The sequence below is a fragment of the Marmota marmota genome, unplaced genomic scaffold (assembly GCF_001458135.2).
Source record: "Marmota marmota marmota unplaced genomic scaffold, marMar, whole genome shotgun sequence".
NCBI lineage: Eukaryota > Metazoa > Chordata > Mammalia > Rodentia > Sciuridae > Marmota > Marmota marmota.
Window position 1 is genome coordinate 10,534,177 of NW_025999969.1, and position 20,630 is coordinate 10,554,806.

General features: G+C 37.8%; 1 protein-coding gene and 1 pseudogene across 1 annotated transcript in view; one reads left to right on the top strand and one right to left on the bottom strand.

The window, feature by feature from the left end:
- Window positions 1-14,864, top strand: part of LOC107154287 (serine/threonine-protein kinase PAK 2-like) — a 36,793-nt gene extending 21,929 nt beyond the window's left edge. The window contains exons 13-17 of the mRNA XM_015499897.2: window positions 965-1,082; window positions 3,860-3,959; window positions 6,135-6,331; window positions 14,207-14,344; window positions 14,778-14,864. Of these exons, the coding sequence (XP_015355383.2) occupies window positions 965-1,082; window positions 3,860-3,959; window positions 6,135-6,331; window positions 14,207-14,344; window positions 14,778-14,864 (640 nt within the window). The remainder of the gene's footprint in view (window positions 1-964; window positions 1,083-3,859; window positions 3,960-6,134; window positions 6,332-14,206; window positions 14,345-14,777) is intronic.
- A 31-nt stretch (window positions 14,865-14,895) lies between these two features.
- LOC107154288 lies at window positions 14,896-15,911 on the bottom strand (annotated as a pseudogene).
- Window positions 15,912-20,630: the final 4,719 nt, after the last annotated feature.

Consider the following 20,630-nt stretch of genomic DNA (forward strand, 5'->3'; position numbering starts at 1 on the left):
GTGTGGCTTAGTGGTTGTGTGCCCTGAGTTCATTCCCTGGCACCCCCCCCCCAAACAATAAAAAATTCATATAGATTAGCAATTGATGTTAAAAAAAAAAAGAAAAAACAATGGAAAATTAAGTATACTATTAATTTTTTTAAAGAGAGAGAGAAATTTTTTAATATTTATTTATTTATTTTTTAGTTTTTGGTGGACACAACATTTTTATTTTATTTTTATGTGGTGCTAAGGATCGAACCCAGCACACAGCATGCCAGGCGAGCACGCTACTGCTTGAGCCATATCCCCAGCCCCCTATTAAATTTTTTAAAAACACTTATGAAATATATGAATGAAAGACAACTGGTAAAAAATGGTAATAGCAGTTGTATTAGAGGGTTACAGGTGGTTTTCTTCTATATATAAATTTGTTTAGGATGGAAAAATGATAATATATTTTGAGACTTTAGCCCGAATCATGGGGTCTGGGGGTCTGCATTCATGGAAATAAATTTTTAGGTACATTTCTCTGCTTTTTAAAATAATATTTCAAGTCAGCATGGAATGCTAGTTAAGATAAGCCATAGGCATTGTAATCGTTAGAATTTGACTTCAGATGCTGATTCTGTCACTTTCTATGTGATCTTAGATGAGTTACTTCACCTCTCCAAGCCTCTGTCTCTGTATCTACAAAACAAAACCAATAATCCTTATGTGATAGGGTTATTTTGGTTGGAAAACTCCAAAATATACACCAAGACTACTATTATGGGCAAACTATGACTTAAAAATCATAATGAATATCATAATGGCCCTTGGACTTTTTTGGACTGTTACATAGTAACTTTCCAGTGTTTTTCTTGGCTCTCAAACTATCAGCTCTGTAGGTTTATTATTATGGCGCTTAACATTTGAACTCTTGAACAAAGAGTGTCAGATGTTTAAAAAAATAAAAGGTATGTTTTGTATGTTCTGTTTCTAGTTACCTGGTCGGAGATGACTTGTTTGTAGTGACTGAGTACCTTGACGGCGGGCCACTCACTGATGTTGTAACCGAAACCTGCATGGATGAGGCGCAGATTGCTGCTGTGTGCAGAGAGGTGAGTTTGCTTTCTTTGAGATAAAGCAGGGTGATGTGTGGTCAGCAAGAGATGAATTAAAGGAAAGTTGTTCTGCACAGGGAATTTTGGTTGTACACATCCTCTGCAAGTTATCCCATACTGTTTCATCTCAGATGAGCATTTCAGGCCTTCATGTGTAGGATACATTGGGAATAGGGTTTAGGCCCTTTTTTATTTTTATTTTTTTGCGGAATTGGGGATTGAATCCAGGGGTGCTGCACCACTGAGCTACAACCCCAGTCCTTTTTATTCATTTATTTTTTTATTTTGAGACAATCTCAAAAGTTGCCTAGCTTGGCCTCGAACTTGTGATCCTCCTACTTCCACCTCTGGTGTAGCTGGGGTTACACGCATGCCTGGTTAAGGTCTTTGAAGAACTAAATTCACCTGCAATCTCCTTATAGTCATCACGATAGTTTATCATCCAGACAGTGCACTTTTGAGAACAAAGTGGGGTGCTTTTAAAAAATATACCACTCAGTCAGGTGTGGTGGTAGAAGCCTGTAATCCCAGTGACTCAGGAGGCTGAGACAGGAGGATTTGCAAGTTCAAGGTCAACCTCAGCAATTTAGGGAGGCCCTAAGCAATTTAGTGAGACCCTGTCTCAAATGAAAGTGTAAAATGGCTGGAGATGTAGCACAGTGGTAAAGTCTCCCCAGATTAAATCTCCAGTGTCCCTTTTCTGGCACCCACCTCTACCCGGACCCCCCCTCCCAAAATAAATTGGGAACTAGAACTGTCACAGACAAACAAGGCACATTTACCTTTAATATCAGTAAGTCTGCCTCTGGCTTTATTGAGCTCACGGAAGGTGAAGGAACTGGTGGTTTCTTTATGTTTTTTAATGAATTTCTTTTTGCTGAAGCTAGTAAAATTTTCCAAATTGCCTAAGTCTAAGCCAAAAACAAGTTCCATCTGTCTCTCCATAACTTGTTCTGTAGAGGAGACTGGGGATAATTGTTTGCTTATTGTCACTGAAACTGATACTACTTTGTCCTGATGTCACAGGATCATTGTCATAAATGACAAAATTATAAAATTTTATGATGGACTATAGTGTAAAACATAGTGAATTATAAACTTTGTATAATATTTTCATTAAGGTAACATTCTTTGAAAATTTAATTCTGAGTTGTATTTAACTGAGTAATTAAAGGAAGGAAATCAGCTCTTTCATAGTTCTGAATATCACATCCCTTAACAAAGTTTATTTGGTCACTTGAAATCTAATCACATCTTAAGAATTTATCTATTTATACTTAATTGTTTTTCTCAATTTTTTCATAGTTGATTCTAAAATCTATTTTAGAAGTTCTAACTGTATTCACTTAGGTGTTCTTTTATGTGCCCCAAATTTAACTTGAGACTATAGTTTATTTCTACTTATTTGTGTAAGTATTTTTCTGTGGCTTTAAAAAATCTTTCCAAGAATCTGATTAAATGCCTGGTAAATATAACATGATAATACCATTTATGTGTTTTTTCTTTGTATAATAGTATAATATTTGGAATGGTATTTTTACTGGTTACAAATAATGTACAGACTTTGTTGTTCTACTCTGATGGGAATGAGAATAAAAATACAACTAACTTTTCCCAAGTGTATAATTTATCTTATCAGTTTGTATTAAAAAATCATAGAGCAAAGAAATTTTTTAAATCTCATTTTATTCTTGTTTTTAAGGAAGGGGGGGAATTTATCCTTACTTTTTAAAAAATATTTTTAATTGTAGATGGACACAATAACATTATTTTATTTATTTGTTTTTAATTGTGGTGGTTATTTTGTTTCTTTGTTTCTGCTCTGGGGATCAGACCTAGGACCTCAAACATGCTGGGCTTTACACTGAACTCTACCCCTAGACATATATTTTCCTGGTTGGTGTCAGGCTGTGGAGATAGCTTGACCTAAAATCTACCAGAGAAGAAATGAAGAGGACAGAACATTATATTGACGACCCCCCTCAATGCAACCAGACCACCCTCCATCTTGCCTGCTTCTCTTAGTGGCTCACAATGATGAGACTTCTGAGTACCTTAGGTTTCAAGTGCAAATAACCACAAGTTTATCCTCTACTGTAGAAATAATTTCTAAAGAATTTAGGCTCGTTTACCAAGTGCTGTGTACTACTAGGCATTTAAACCTGAAAAGGCCTAGATATTATATGGACGTATCCTTTATTTTATAAGAGACCATTGAAGACTAAGTTTTAAAAATCTATGGTAGAGACTGGGGATGTAGCTCAGTTTGCCTAGCATACACAGTGCGCTGGGTTTGATTCACAGCACTGAAAAAGAAAAAACACATAAATGGTATTATCATGTTATATTTACCAGGCATTTAATCAGATTCTTGGAAAGATTTTTTAAAGCCACAGAAAAATACTTACACAAATAAGTAGAAATAAACTATAGTCTCAAGTTAAATTTGGGGCACATAAAAGAACACCTAAGTGANAAAAAAAAAAAAAAAAAAAATCACTGGGAAAAAAAAGGGCTTAGTAAGACATTATTTAATAATGCCTCTAGATGAGATCAGAGTGTGGGAGGGGATCTTCTTACTAATTAAGGTATTATGTCTTCAGAACTTTGCATATGAGGGATGTTTTTCTTTATAAATGTTAAGTATTGCAGGGTCTTTGGCTGAAGACTACAAACAGTGCTCAGGCCACAACTACTGCTATAATGACTCTGTGTGAGCTAGTGAATGGAACTTTCCAGGACTGTTTCATTGATACGTGTCTTCTTGTGTTCAGTGCTTACAGGCATTGGAGTTTTTACATGCCAATTATGTGATTCACCGTGACATAAAAAGCGACAACGTACTTTTGGGGATGGAAGGATCCGTCAAACTTAGTGAGTAATAAGTGAAGGAAAAGCATTCATTGTTTATTTTTTATTATGCTTTCTTCCTTTTTAAATTAAAAAAAAAACCCTTGTCTGTTAATATTTTTGAAAATTAAAATATGGAAGGGGCTAGAATCTAGTGGTAAAGACTATGAGCTGGGAACTGAACTGGGTTTAAATAGCAGAGGTGCTACTACTTGCACAATAATTTTGGGTAAGTTAATCTCTTTGTGTGTCTTTTCTCATTTATTCACTGAGGAAGATAATAGAACCAATCTCAGGATTTTTTTGGAGGTTAAACATGTAAAGGACTAAGAAGCAGTGCCTGGGCCTGTGCTAGTGTGGATGCTGCCTTAGAGATCAATTTGCATTTGTTTCCACCATCTGTTAGTTTTTCTCATGGTACTCTTCAGCATTCTCTGAGTTTCACTCAGGATAGCCTTTTCAGGAGAGGGCTGTATGACCCTGACCTCAGGGATGACAAGGAAGACATCCTACTTTTCCAGTGTTCTTCAGAAGGAGACACAGCAGAGTCATGCAAAACAAAGTGAACTTCTTTCCCCTGTGTCCATGGGTATCTGGGTTTCTGCCATGCCCTCTGGAGGAGTCAAGCAGAGCTATTAAAGTACATCCTGTAAAAGTTACTCAATCAGATCATCAAAATAAAAGATTCTACCTTTAAATTATCTTAGTGGGCAAGTTGGGAATAGATAATCACATACATTGTTGGTGGAGACATATGAAAATGGAATTGGACTTTTTTGGATCATGTTTTGTGGTGACTCTGCCACTTACTAGATGAATGATCTTAGGTGAATTAACTAAAAACATATATGCCTTGGTTCCCCTATTTGTAAATTAGAATAATTTAAATAGTAAGCATACCTGGGGCTGGGTTTAGTGGAGCACGCCTATACTACAGCGGTTTGGGAGGCTGAAGCAGGAGGATCACAAGTTCAAAGCCACCCTCAGCAGTTTAGCAAGGACTTCAAGCAACTTAGTGAGACTTTGTTTCAAAATAAAACATTTAAAAAACCTGGGGATGTGGCTCAGTGGTTAAGCACCAATACAAAAAAAAAATTAAATTAAAAAAAAGGAAATTACCCAGAACATTTTTTTTAAAACTTACCCTACCTCAAAGGCTTATCATGAGGATTACATATTTTTACAAGGTACTTGGATAGTACCTGAGTTTTATAAACACTCTTTTTCATTATAAATGTTATTTTACGTAACAGTTGTTCTTTTCAGTATTCACTCCTATAGAATTACTAAATATATGCACCATAATTAGTAAAAGGATATTCTATGCAACATGGTAAAGAAAAACTAAAACTATCTTTAATGTCAAACAGTAAAGGAATAGTAATCTGGTATGTTAATACACCTTAATATATTATAGTTTTTAAAACAGGCAGATAAGTGTATTGATATGGAAGGATCTCTTCTATAAACAGTTTACAAAATATCCTAGTTAGGTAAAACAAACCAAGCAGTTCGTAGCTTAATATTCACTCTTATGCAAATATCAAACAGTCTAAAGCTTACAGACCTGATAACCCATAGTTACATAAGTACTTGAATGGCTTTAACAATAGAAGGGAAGAAAAGATCATAAATTCTCATCTTGACCTTTCCACAAAATTAACATCAAGTACTAAAGTTTTCTGTTTCTTAGTTATAGTGGAGATAGTTGGAGTAGATGAAATCTAGTAAGTACCTTGTCAGTATAATTACATTCAAATGTGTTCGTTTTCTAAAGTCCCTGCTAACTTGTATGCTTAGTATAGCTTCTCTTTATTTCATTTAAAGTAGTTTCAGTGTCCTGATGTTTGCCTGATTCATTTCATTTGGGTTTGATGTCCACCTTCAGTGATTTTCTCCCCTTTTTGGACCTCTTTCAATTTTACTAAAACTTTTAGGATAAAATATGTATTACTGAGAATAAAAGCCCACCTAATAATCTGCACTCTGTTGTAGGAAGAAGAAGCAAAAAGTGGCAATATATAACATCACCAATGTATTCTAATCCCAGTCTGGATAACTTTATTATTAAATTCTTTTAATAAAATAAATAAGCCCAAATAGTCCAAATATGATTATGTCATCTGAGGTGAACTTTTTTTACAAAAGCATATCTAGAAGCTATTAACTCTAGATGTTTTGTTTTTGTTTGTTTCTTAGCTGACTTTGGGTTTTGTGCTCATCTCACCCCTGAGCAGAATACATGCACTGACATGCTTGGAACACCCTACTGGATGGCACCAGAAATGGTGCTGGGGAAAGCTTATGGCCCTAAAATCGACATCTGGTCGCTAGGGATCATGGCCATTGAGATGCTGGAAGGAGAGCCTCCATACATGAAAAAAGATCCCACACAGGTAAGACCAGTGTAACACCAGCTTCACTGCAAGAACAATACTTTCCCTTAAAGTGTAGTTGGAACTTCCTTGTGTTGTTCATTGGCCAAGAATTTAGGATCAAAACTTTATAAAATCTAACCTCTGCCCTTACTTTGTATCTACAAGTCACACTGCTTTTGAGTTACAGAGCTGACCGAGTTAGCTAAAGAGTGTAGGTGTTCGTTATTCGCTGTATGGTTTCCTATTTGGGGTGTAAGTAAGCATGGACTCACCTTTCTACATAGTTGAAGTCTCCTAGGTATGTGCCTCTCTCTACACAGTGAAGGTACTTTTCTTACCCATTTAAGTACCCTGGATATAGAAACCAGGTTATCCACTTTGAATTTCAGTCTCTGATCCCCAAGGTCCAGAAAAGAGGAAAGCAAGATGACTCCTCTGAGAAAACTGTATCACTGACAGTGTTCAAGCCCATTTTCAAACAGAGTAGACTTTGAACAAGCAAATATTCTTGCAACTGAGGTGAATTTCAACCATCCTCCCATCTCCTTTTCAATGACCATATGTGGCCCAACTCCATTAGTAATTAAGGAAATACAAATCAGAACCACAGGACACCTCTTTACACCTAATGTCAGACAATAATCAGTGCTGGTAAGAATGTGGGAAAATTGGAATTGTTGGCCAGGCAACAGTTGTAATCCCAGGGATTTGGGAGGCTGAGTTAAGAGGATTGCAAGATTGAGGCCAGCCTGGGCAACTTCACAAAACTCTGTGTCAAAACTCTGTTACATGGATGTAACTTAGAGATAGAACACTTCTGAGTTCAATTCCTAGTACTACGGAAATAAAAATGAAAAAATGATTGGAACTCTCATATATTGCTGGTGGGAATGGAAAAGATTGCACAGCTTTAGAAATAACTCCACAGTTCCTCAGAAAGTTAATATTGGGTTACCATATGACCTAGCAATTCCACTACTAGGTATATATCCAACAGAATTAAAAGCGTATGTCCAAGGCTGGGGTTGTGGATCTTGGTAGCGTGCTTGTCTTGCATGCGTGGGGCACTGTGTTCGATCCTCAGCACCACGTAAAAAACGAAAATCAAATAAAAGAAATTTTTTAAAAAGCATCTGTCCATGGAGTGGGAGATGTAGCTCAATGGTAGAGTGCCCAGCAGGCCCTGGGTCAGTCCACAGCACTGACAAAAGAAAAAAAGGCAATAAAACCACATGTCCACACAAAATGTACACAAAATGTTCTCAGCAGTGTTATTTAGAATAGGAAAAAGTGGAAACAACCCAATTATGTGTCACGTGATGAGCAGTAGAGTATTATTTGGCCATAAAAGGGAAGGAAGTTCTGACACATGTACACATTGACCCTTGAAAGTATTATACTTAGGAAAACAGGCCAGACAACAGAGGGAATTGGATTTGCATATTCTTTCCTGAATGCGTTTTGCCCCATTGCCAGTTGAAGTAAGCAGTTAAAATAGTTTTAATAGGAGATTTATTTAGAACACTTTTCAGAGCAATTTTCAAAACCCTTTCATTTCATATATTTATTTAGCCAATATTGAATTAAGTCCCTGCCTTGTGCTAGGCACTGGTTTAACTTGCTGCCTAGAGAAATCACAAAAATTCCTGCCCTGTAGAACCTCCATTCTAGTGGAAGGAGAGAAACAAGAAGGGAAATCAGAATACTACACTAAGCAATGGACTCTTTAAGTGCTGGACTAGCAGGAGAGAGAGCGTCAGGGGTTTGTTTTTAAAAGGGTCCTTATGGAGGGCTTCACTCAGGTGACATTTGGACACAGGATGTGAGAGTGGTGCTTCTTTACCTAGGGAAGAGCACGGCAAGCCCAAGAAACAACAAATCCAAAAGCCCTGAGGCAGGAATGTTCCTGGAGCAGTGAAAGATCCTGAAGGCTTTAGCAGAGTCACAGTGCACTGAGCAAGCAGTAGGCGGTGAGGGTCAGTGAGAGGAGGCCCGGAGTATTGCTTTGTGGGGCTTCTGGCTTCCACAGAATGGGAAAACCTGTGGAAAGTTCTGAGCAGAGGTGTCAAATGGTGTTACTTAAATTTTAAGAGGCTCACTCTGGTCAATTTGTTCAGAAGAGATTCTCAAGGAAGGCCAAGGCAGAAGCAGGAAGACCAATTAGGAAGCTGTTGCAATAATTCAGATGAGAAATGACAGTAATGTAGACAAGAATGGCATCAGTGGAGGTAATGAAAAAAATAGTTAGATTCTGGGTGTATTTTGAAAGGAGCATCTATGTAAAAGAGGAGTTGAGGAGAGTTCCAAGAATTATGGCCTAAGAATGGGAATGATGAACTTGAAGCTTCCCTTAGTTGAGACGGGAAGGACTGCAAGATGGGTAGAAGGGTTGGGGTGAAATTGGGAGTTTAGTTGACAACATTTTAACTTGTTTTAGACATGTAAAAGTGAAGACACCTAGAAAGATGTTCAAGTGGATATGTTGATGAGGCTGTTGGGTATGCAAGTCTTGGATCCAGGTTAGAGAGATAAAATTGAGGCTCCTTAGCTACAGATGTTTCCTACAGCTGCCAGGCAAGATGAGGTCACAGGGTCAAGTGGGTATAGATGGACAAATATTTACCTGGCATCCTGACACAGTCTACAACTAAGAGTTGACGAGGCAGAGCAGCAAGGAGACCAAGAAGGAATGGCAGGAAAGACAGGGAAATCTAGATAAAGATACGCCTGGAATCTATAGGCAAGAAGTGAGGGAGAGATCAGCTTGGCAGAAACCACAGTTACACTGAGACTTAATCAGTTGAGATGTAATGTTGGTGAGAACTTGATGAATGGACACATCTGCTTTCTGTCAAAATAAAGTAACAGGGACCAGCTTAACCCTTCTTGCTGGAAACGACACCAAGAAACTAGATTATATGAAACAGTGATTTTCAAGACACTATCAGATTTTGAATGAAGGACAGTGATGTCAGAAAGTGAGTACTAACTGAAGTGAACCCTACCACTGCCCCAGTTTCCAGGCCATGTACAGAGAGGGACAACCCAGATGGGACATTGCTGATAAAGCTGTGAAAGAGGAAAGATGGAGACTCTTGAGATCTTTGGAGGGCCCCCTTAAGCATTCAACAGAGATTGGTGTGAAGAGCCACTGTAAAGACTGAGATATAATTATCTGATAAGATTGGCAAGAACTGGGCTGAGGTGTAGTTCAGTGGCAGAGTGCTTGCCTGGCCTGCACAAGATCCTCGGTTCAATCTCCATCACTAGAAACAAATCCTGGTGCTGAGCATGATGATGCACACCCACAGTCCCAGCTAGTTGGAAGATTGAGGATCACTTGAGCTCAAGTCTGGGCAACATGGTGAGATTCCCCCAGATCAGAAGAACAAGATTGGAAGGAACAGCACCTGCCACATGTGTAGGCTTGGGAGTAGTGCCTGTTTCTATCAGCCACCATGGAAAAACCTTATCACTCACAAGATATTGTGTAGAAGACTGAAAAGAGTCTTGTCTCAATGATGGGAAATAATTACCCTTAAACACTGTTTCAGTTCCACCTAACAAATCTTACAAATAAGACCCAAATAGCTTAAAACTGTATCCCAGAACAAAGCTCAAGAATATTTTTAGGGCCACAACCACAACCAAAGTTCTACTCATGCCTCAGAAGGGGCTTGTCTTTAGTGTCCTCTGCTTTGGATCTGAGTAGACCCCAGTGAAACCAGCTAAATCCCAAATGGCGCCAACTATCAGTAGATCCAGAAGGTGATCAAAGATGGGCTGGTCATCCATGAGCTTGCTACTGTCCATTCCCTGGGCTCAATCTGGAAAAACACCTTGGCCTGCAGGTAGAGCAGTCGCATGAGCATAGGTTAGAATAGGTGACCTGGAGGAGAGGGTGAGAGTTGTGCACCAGGTTCTCATAAGATACCATGAATCTAGAGATTTCCACCTGTACCAGAGCCTGTACCTGGAGATGAAGGAACATGGCCCCAAACAAAGCAGATTCTCATGGAACATGTCCACAAGCTGAAGGCAGACAAGGCCTGTGAGAATCCTGACTGACCCAGCTGAGGCCCATGGGTCTGAAACCAGGGAAGACAACCACCTTTGTGAAGAGCACCTCCAGGCCAAGAAAGGAGGAGATCATCAAGACTGTCCAAAGACGAAGAGGCCCAGAAATGAAGCTCTACCTCCTGTGTGGCCTTCTTACTTACATAGACCAGTCATTCAAATAAAAGAAGCCTTGATCTGTGTGGAAAAAAAGTCAGAGAATATTTATAGGAATCCAGAAGTGGCCAGGAGCCAACAGGCACCCAGACCTCCAGTCAAAGCTTTAACAGAAAGACAAAGGGGTAGAATAATTAATGTAGTCCATAATGAGGAGAAAATATTCAGGTGAAATCAACCCATACCTGACACAGATAAAAGAATTAGCACATAAGGTCATGAAAATAATTTTTATAATTATGTTTCAGGCTTTAAAAAGTTAGGCATATGGAAGGCATATTTTTAAAAGACCCAAATTCAGCTTAGTTATATGTTGTGGTTTGGGTGTGAAGTGTCCCTGAAAAGCTCCTGTCTTAATGCAGGGATATTTATAAGTGAAATGATAGGATTGTGACAGTCCTAACCTAATCACTCTCTCCTAGTTTGAATGGGCGAGGTGGTCACTGTAGGAATGTGGCTGCAGCAGATGGGACACTGGAGGCTACCTTCAAAGGGTTTTTTTGGCCTGTACCCCTTTTCCCCTTCTCTGCTTCGATGCTTCCTGGTCACCTTGAGCACAGCTCTCCTCCACCATGCCCTTCCGCCATGATGGTCTGCTTCACCTTGAGCCCAAGGCAGTGGAGTCAGCGCACCATGGACTAAACCTCTGAAACTGTAAGCCAAAATACCTATTCCTCTAAGGTTTTCTTGTCAGGTATTTTGGTCACAGTGACACAAAGCTGACTAACACTCTATGGAAACTATAATATTTGAGACTGGATTAATGATAGATTACTGTAGTGGAAACTACCACCGTGAAACATAAAGATAGAAATGAAAATAGTTTTTAAGTGCAATAGCATCAGTGAGCTGTGAGACAGTTTCAAGAGTTTTCATGATGTGTAATGAAGTTCTGAAAGAAAAAAATCAACCAGAAATCTATCTCCCAAAAGCTAAATAACAGCTTCTTCAAATACAGTAAAGTCAAAAGTAGTTCTAACTATCTGAATAAATAAATGTCTGTCTGTTATAAAAATATCTTTAAAAGATAAAACCATTTAAATAAAAATAACAGTGGAGGCAGGAGATATGCATACATAAAATGACAATAAGAACATCCGGGTCAAGAACAACAACCCTAAGATTCTTATCCTGTGTGACATGGTGTGTCACGTGATGGTCGAGTGTGATCATTGAAAGATGCAAACATTCAATAATAAGAGGGAGTCTTACCTAATCACTAAGGAAAGGGAATAATAAAAAAGTGGAAAATGAGAGATGGAGCAACAGGACCGCTCCTGCATTGCTAGTGGGAGGCTCCATTCCAGAAGTGGGTTTTTTCAGTTTCCCACAAAATGAAACATGACCTTACCACATAACCCAGCAATGTGTTTCCAGATATTTACCCCCATGCATTGAAATGTGTCCTCACAAAAACCTGTGCAAAAATTTTATAGCATCTTTATTCATATTTGCCAAATCTGGAACAAGATGTGTTTCAAAAAGTGAATGTGAGGACTGTGTGTAGCTCAGTGGTAGAGCACATGCCTAGCTTGCTGAGGCCCTGGGTTCCATCCCCAGTACCACAAAATAAACAAAAGAAATCCAATGTGTGTGCTACATCCATACAATAGAATAGTATTCATGGATAAAAACTGAGATATCATAACAGCAAAAGGCATGAACGAATTTTATCTTATCTATTTATTTATGACAGGGAAATAACTTGGATAATTGATACATGCCTATGGTATGGGCATATTATTCTCTGAAAGATCTTTAAGAGCATAGTGCTTAGTGTTGTCCTTCTGTCTAAAGGGGCTAGATGCTCTCCAATTGCAAGTGTATCGTGTGGGCTAGAAGTGTTCATCCATGCTAGGGTACTGCCTAGCATGTAAGTTTAGGACATCTCAAGCATTAAGAGTTTTAAAAAATCATTGATTGCAGGGATTCAGGGATGTGAAGAGGATGAGTAGTAGGTTTTTAGGGCAGTGAATTTATTCAGTATGATGTTATAATGGTAGATACACAGGATAATATTCATTTTTCAAATCCCATAGAATTATATAATCCAATACAAAGAGTGAACTCTAATGTCAAGTGTCAGCTTTGGATTAATAGAAGTACATCCGTATTTGTTCATTTGAGGTAGAGTGCTTGCCCGGCATGCACGAGTCCCCATGGTTCAAGCCCCAGCACCTCCAAAAAACAACAAAAGTGTATTAACATATAGATATGTATCCACAATAGGTATCATTGTAGTAAGTATACTGCACTGTAATGCAAGATATCAATAAGAAAATGAGGGGCCAACATGGGAACATTTCAGGATCCACATTTAAGGAAAAAGCATTTGCAAGGCTATCTAGTTGTCTTTTCAGTTTTGAAGAAGGTCAGTGAGATCCCTTAAAGTGTTCTTCCTGTGTCACAGGCAACTCAGCGAGGGTCCCTATTGTCTGCTCACTTTTAAAACCTAAAATTTATACTAAAACATCCATTAATTAGAAATAATTTCACTTCTAGAAACTTAAAGGTAATAATCAAAAGTTAAAGAATACAAAGATTTTCTAAAGGGGATTGGTTAAATTATGAAAACACCCATATTAAGGCACGATTGAAGTTAGCCATTAGAATCATTTTATGGTCAGTTCTTAGGAATGATGTAACTGGCATATAGCTTTTGAAGGAAAAGAGTTTCAGTAGATCCAAATTGTTTTGAAATGTGACTTTTAAAAAGCTTGTGAAGGTTTAATAGGTAGAAGGATTGTCATCATTTTTTTCTTTATACTTTTATGCACCCCAGGTTGATTTTGTTTTCTTTAAGCAAATGTATTGCATTTATACTTAACCCAGAAAAGATGAAGCTGCCAGGCCTGGGGGCACACACCTGCAATCTCATCTTCTGGAGAGGCTCAGGCAGGAGGATCTCAAATTGGAGCCTGCCTGGGCAACTTAGAGATACCCTGTCTCCAAATAAATGAAAAGAGGGCTGGAGTATAGCTCAGTGTAGAGCACTTATTTGCCTAGCATATTCCTGGGTTCAGTTCCTGCACCACCTCCTACAAAGAAAGGGGGGGTGAAGAAAGGAGCGAGGGAGGAAAGGAGGGAAGTCAAAGGAGGAGGAGGAGGAGGAGGAGGAGGAGGAAGAGGCAGAGGATGAAGAGAAGAAACAATAAAGGAAGGGAAGGAGGGAGGATACAAAATTCAAGCAGGAAGAGATAATGATAACCTCATTTTACTCACTGTAGTATTTATAGTGATTGTCTTTGCAGAATTCAGAGGGACTGGAGATGTTGATCAGTGGTAGAGTGCTTTCCCAGCATGCACAAGGCCCTGGGTTTGGCTCTAACACCACACACACACACACACACACACACACACACACACACAAAATAGTTCCATAAACTTGATAAATTACATTATAACTTGTTGAGTTACCTTAAAAATGTCATAAATGCTATACCCAATGGTTGCACACCTGTGATCCCAGTGACTGGGGAGGCTAAAGAGGGAGGATCACGAGTTTAAGTCCAGCTCAAGAATTTGGTGAGACCCTATCTCAAAAATTAAAAAGAAGGGTTAGGGATGTAGCTCAGTGGTAAAGCCACCCTGGGTTCAACCCTTAGTATTCCACCCCCTCCCCCAATAAAAAGAAAGTCACAGATGTCGTTCTATTTTTAGGCCTTACACCTCATTGCCACCAGTGGAGCACCAGGACTTGCGAACCCAGAAAAAATTTCCCCGGTATTCCTGGACTTCTTGAATAAATGTCTTGAAGTGGATGTGGATAAGAGAGATTCAGCTGGGGAATTACTAGAGGTAAATTTGGAAATGATGCGATTTGGGCGAAATATTGACTCTTTTTGAATATCCAACAGAAAGTTTTCATTTCACTGTTCATTGATCACTAGCAATAAGGCAGCTGCTACATTTTAGGGTTTCATCTGCCAGGAGTAAAAGTTTAATTTCATGATAGTTTGTTGTGGTATATTATCAAATATCAGGTCCATTCGATGCTGGTGTGAGTGTATTAATGGGCTGTTTAACTGTCGATCTTTAGAATTTAGAACAATTAAAAACAACTGTTTTCAAAACAGCTTATGAAAGTTATGGTTGTGACTATAAGAGTTTGGGCAGGTATTAAAATTTGGGTTGTTTAAGTCAATTGTATTCATAAGTAGTCTTCAGGCCTTAGTTGAAAGAACATTTTTTGCTTCTAAATTATGCACTTTTTGTTTCCTTTCTTTGGCAGCACCCATTCCTGAATATGGCGAAACCACTCACAAGTTTAACGCCACACATCTTGGCGGCCAAGGAGGTTCTCCAGAAAAACTACTGAAATGCCATCCTATTCTTTTTTGTGTGTTTGGAAACAGATGTTTATTAACATACCATTTTAAAAAAATTAAATGCCTTAAACAAAAAACAATACCATAAAGTGAAAGACCTGGTAGCATGCAAATACTTCAGGTTGGAGAGGCATGTTTGCTCTTGATGAATGTACATATAATAAATTCCTATGACATTTGACTCCAAAATTAATGTATGAATCAGTTGGACATGATTATATGACTAATATTTTAAAGTAAAGCATAATCTTAAAGGCAATTTAAACACTGGCATTAATCTACAGGAGTCCATTCAAGGTCAGTGACTGGAGAACTATATAAAAAGAACGCTGTGCCTATGTACATCTGTAAGATTCAGGCTCAACTTCTGCTTTTGACGAACCTGATTCGGAAAAGGATGTATAGCATCCATTACACACCTGTTTCAAACACAGTCTGTTTCTAAAATTACACATCTCTTTGCAAATAAATTTCAACTATTAATAGCTAAAAGATGCCACTGGGATGGGCTCTGAAGTCTGCTGTTCTCACGGCCACCTTGAGACATATTTTTAAGGCATCATTTTTAATCTTGGGGTTTTAAGAACATCTTCTTTGCTTTAACTGGTTCTATGTCTCCAATTTCATCTTCTTCATAATTGGCATGGTCTCTTTTCTTGGAAAACTTTTTTCCAGTTGTCCCCCCAAGGTATCATATCTTCTAGCCATTTCCTCACCTGATACATCAAGCTCTACTATTTCATCTTCATCTTTGGCTTTATTCTTAGCATTCCTCTGAAGCATCAATTTCTCAACTTCAGGATTAAATCCTCTGAATGACATTCCTCCACTCAGATCTTCACACTGCTCCTCTGTTATGACACTCTCTTTCTCTTTAAGCTCTGGCAAATCCAAGTTCCAGTGCTCTTCACTGATGATCTTCTTTTCTTCTTCCTCTAGTTGTTTCTTGGTTTCCGAGTCCAGTCCCATTTGCATGAACTTCATGCGCAGCAGGTTCTTTCATGAAGTTGGTCTTGCGCTCAGCCACCACGCTGGCCGCAGCTGCCGGCATTCTTTAATTTTCTGAAAAGAAAAAAATGTAAAACTTTATTATAATAAAGTGTTCATTGTTGTAAAAGACTTGTACCATAAAATTTGCCATTTTAGCCATGTTAAGTGGACAACTCAGAGGCATTAATTACACTCACAATATTGTACAACCTTCTGTTTAAAGAACAGTTTTCTCACTTCAAACAGAAGCTCTGCCACCATGTAAGTAAGAACTTCCATTCCTCCTCTTCTACCCCCAGGTTGTCACCATTCTTTTTTTTCTTTTTCTTTTATTTGTTCTAATTAGTTATACATGGCAGTAGAAGGCACTTTGACACATCATACACAAATGGAGTATAGCTTCTCATGTTTCTGGTTGTACGTGATGTAGAGTCACATCAGTCATGTGGTCACACATGCACCTAGGGTAATAATGTCTACTCTTCTTCCCACCCCATACCTGGCTCCCCTCCTTTCCCTCCCCTCTGCCTAATCCAAAGTAACTTTATTCTTCCATAGCCATGCTCCTTATTGTGAATTAGTGTCAAAATATCAGAGAAAACATTTAAACTGTGGTTTTTGGAATTGGCCTATTTTGCTTAGTATGATATTCTCCACTTCCACTCATTTACTGGCAGATGTCATGACTTTGTTCTTCTTTAAACCTGAGTAATATTCCATTGTGCATATTGACCACATTTTCTTTATCCGTTCCTCTGTTGAAGAACACCTAGGTTCATTCCATAGTAAAGCTATTGTGAGTTGAGCTGCTTTATAGCATTGATGTGGCTGCATCACTGTAGTATGCTGATTTTAAGTCCATTGGAAATAGACTGAGAGGTGGGATAACTGGGTCAAATGGTGGTTTCATCCCAAGTTTTCTTAGGAATCTCCATACTGCTTTCCATGATGGTTACATCAATTTGCAGTCCCACCAGCAATCTATGAGTGTGTCTTTTCCCCCACATCCTCACCAACATTTATTTTTGCTTGTCTTCTTAATAATTGCCATTCTGACTGCAGTGAGATGAAATCTGAAAGTAGTTTTGATTTGTATTTCTCTAATTGCTAAAGATGTTGAACATTTTTTCACATATTTGTTGATGAACATACATCTTCTGAGAATTGTCTGCTCAGTTCCTTAGTCCATTTGTTGATTGGCTTATTTGGTTTTGGGGTGTTAAGATTTTTGAGATCTTTATATATCCTGGAAGTTAGTGCTCTGTCTGATGTGCGTGTAATAAAGATGTTCTGCCACTCTGTGGGCTCTCTCTTCACATTATTGATCATTCCCTTTGCTGAGAAGAAGCTTCTGAGTTTGAATCCATTCCATTCATTGGTAAGGAATATTGTTTTATGGCCCAGAATATGATCTGTTTCAATGAAAGTATGAAGTGCCCTTAAAGGGAACGGGAGTTCTGTAGTTGTTGGGTATTGTATTCTATAAAGTCAGTTAGGCTGTTGATACTGTTCCTCCAACCTTCTATTTGCCCATTTAATGTATTTACTGAGAGACAGGTATCAAAATCTCCCACGATGGTTGGTAACTGTTTCTCCCTTTCATTCTGTTGATTTTTGCTTTATATATTTTGAAGCTCTGTTACTAAGTGCAGGAGCGTTAATTATTGTCATATCTTTCTTCAGGATTTCTATTTATGGTAATATTTTTGCAGTTTATTTTATCTGATATTAATACAGCAGTTCCAACTTTTCGTTCTTCATTTTTACATTATTATTTTCCTGACTTTTTAACTTTCAATCTATCATATATCTTTAGATTTTAAGCACATCTCTTGTAGACATGATTAAGTCTTGATTTTTTTCTGATAATCTCTGCCTTTTAACTGGGTGTTTAATTCATTCTATCCAATGTATTACTGATATATTTGGACTTAGGCCTCGTATTTTGCTCTTTGTTTCCTGTTTGTACCATCTGACCTTTGCTCTTCTGTTCTTCCTTTTCTGTACTCTTAAATTTTAACCATCAACTTAGAGTTAATGTTTTTATTTAAAATGTAAAAAACTTCTAAGACCATCAATATTACTTTATTATTTTTTTTAATTTTTTTGGTACCAAGGGGGTACCGAGGGGCACTTAATCACTGAGCCACATCCCCAGCCCCCCCCCCTTTTTTTAATTTTTAGAGACAAGGTCTCAGTACATTTTTTAGGGCCTTGCTAAGTTGCTGAAGCTGGCTTTGATACTCCTGCCTCAGCCTGAGTCTCTGGGATTGCAGACACATGCCACCACACTCGCCTAGTCCATACTAATTTTAACCTCCTATTATATGCTGCAGTTCTGACAAGAATTCCATTTCCATACCTGATAAATCCCACCATACGATGCTGTCATTTTTCTTTAAACTGTAGGATATTTTTAAATGAATTAAGAGAAAAAGTGATAGTTTGAAACTATGCTCCTGCATAATTTACACAGTTACCATTTCTGACACTCAAATCTTTCTGAGGATCTGATCATCTACTGGTACCACTTTCCTATAGTCCAGAGACCTTCATTTAGTGTTTCTTGGAGTACAGGTCTGCTGGTGATGGGTTCGCCCAGCTTTCCTTTATCAGAAATTGTCTCCATTTTCTCTTAATACTTTATATATGTATTTCAATATATAAAGTGTATACATATATAAAGTATATACGTATATACACACATTATATGTATTCATGTTCATGTAGTCATTTGGTTTTTTTGGCTTGATATAGAATTCTGGTTTGACAATTTTTCCTTTCAGCTCTTGTTTAAAAAAATAAACTTTTTTAAAGAACAGTTTTTTATTTAAAGAAAAATTGCATAGATATAAAGACATAGTTCTCCTATGCTCTACACCCAGATGGCCTTATTATTACACCTTTGGTTAGTATGGCACACTTATTCAAATTGATGAACCAGTATATTCTGGAAGAGATGATGGAGAAATAGTACACCATTGAGGTCACTTTTTTTTTCAAATTTTTCATAGAATTCACCAGCAAAACCAACTAAACCCCATGTTTTCTCTTTTAGAAGGTTATTAGCTTTTAATTTATTTTCCTTAATAGAAACAAACCTATGCACATTGTCTATTTTTCCCTGTGTAAGTTTGAGTAGTTTAGTTTGTCAAGGAACCCATCATTTTAGCTGAATTATCAAATTTGTGGGCATAGAGTGGTTTGTAGTAACTTTTCTATTGTTTTTAATTTTATTGATTTTTCTTTTTTTTTTCTTTTTGCTTGCTTTAGGCTTAAATTGCTTTTTGGCTTTGGTTTCTAAAAGCTAGATTACTGTTTAGCTCCCTCTTCTCTCGTCTGTGTCTTCAGTGCTATAAATTCCCCTAAATCCACTAAATGGTTACACATTTCATTGATAAATTGTGTAATTTTGATAAATTGTAATTCCTTTGTTCAATTCAAAACATTCAAAAATTACCCTTGAGACTATTTTTACTCATATGTTATTTACAAATTTATTATTGAATTCCCAAATATTTGGGGATTTTTCAGTTCTCTTTCTATTGGAGATTTTCAGATTAATTTCATTGTGATATAAGAATATAGTTATTTGATTTCTAATCCCTTAAATTTATTGATGACTATTTTATGACACAGAGGACATGGTGTGCCTTTCTGAATTTTATGTAAACCTGAATAGAATGTGTACTCTATTCTTTTGGGATAGAGTATTTTAGAATTCCAATAAGATCAGGTTGATTGACAGCGGCATTCTGGTCAACTATATCCTTATTGATTTTCAGACCTGCGACCAACCTGCAGAACAGGCCCAGGGGTCCGCGGGCGTGGTAGACACCTCACAACAATTGGAGGAGGGGCAGAGCAGAGCCGCTGCCCGTGCCTGCAAGGTAGGCAGACCGCCGCCCAACCCTGCAAGGGAGACTTTTCACCTATACAAGAGCAATATAAATATATAGGGGGAAAAAATTTTCAAAAACACAACAGTTTCACCAAGCAGAAAGAAACACAAGCAGTATGAAAAGACAAGGAAAGAAAGGACCACAAGCAATGCAGTTCAACTCAACTTTAGAAGAGGTAACAGCTGCAGCAGATGGAATGTCAGATAAAGAATTCAGGATATACATGCTTCAGATGATCTGGAGTATCAAGGAAGACATTAGACAGCAAAATCAGACAATGAAAGATCACTTTGACAATGAATTACACAAACAAATCCAGGAAGCAAAAGATCAACTATACAGGGAGATAGAGGTTATAAAAAACAAACAAACAGAAATCCTAGAAATGCAGGAAGCAATAAACCAAGTTAAAAACTCAATTGAGAATACTACCAGCAGAGTAGAACACTTAGAAGATAGAACATCAGACAATGAAGACAAAGTATTTCAACTTGAAAAGAACATAGACAGCTTAGCAAGACTGTTAAGAAACCATGAGCAGAACATCCAAGAAATATGGGATAATATAAAGAGACCAAACTTAAGAGTCATTGGGATACAGGAAGGTATAGAGGTCCAAACCAAAGGAATGAGCAATCTATTCAATGAAATAATACAAGAAAACTTCCCAGACTTGAAGAATGAGACAGAATCCCAAATCCTAGAAGCCTACAGGACGCCAAATGTGCAAAATCATAAGAGATCCACACCTAGACACATTATAATGAAGATGCCCAACATACAGAATAAGGAGAAAATTTTAAAAGCTTCAAGAGAAAGGAAGCAGATTACATTTAGGGGTAAGCCAATCAGGATAACAGCTGA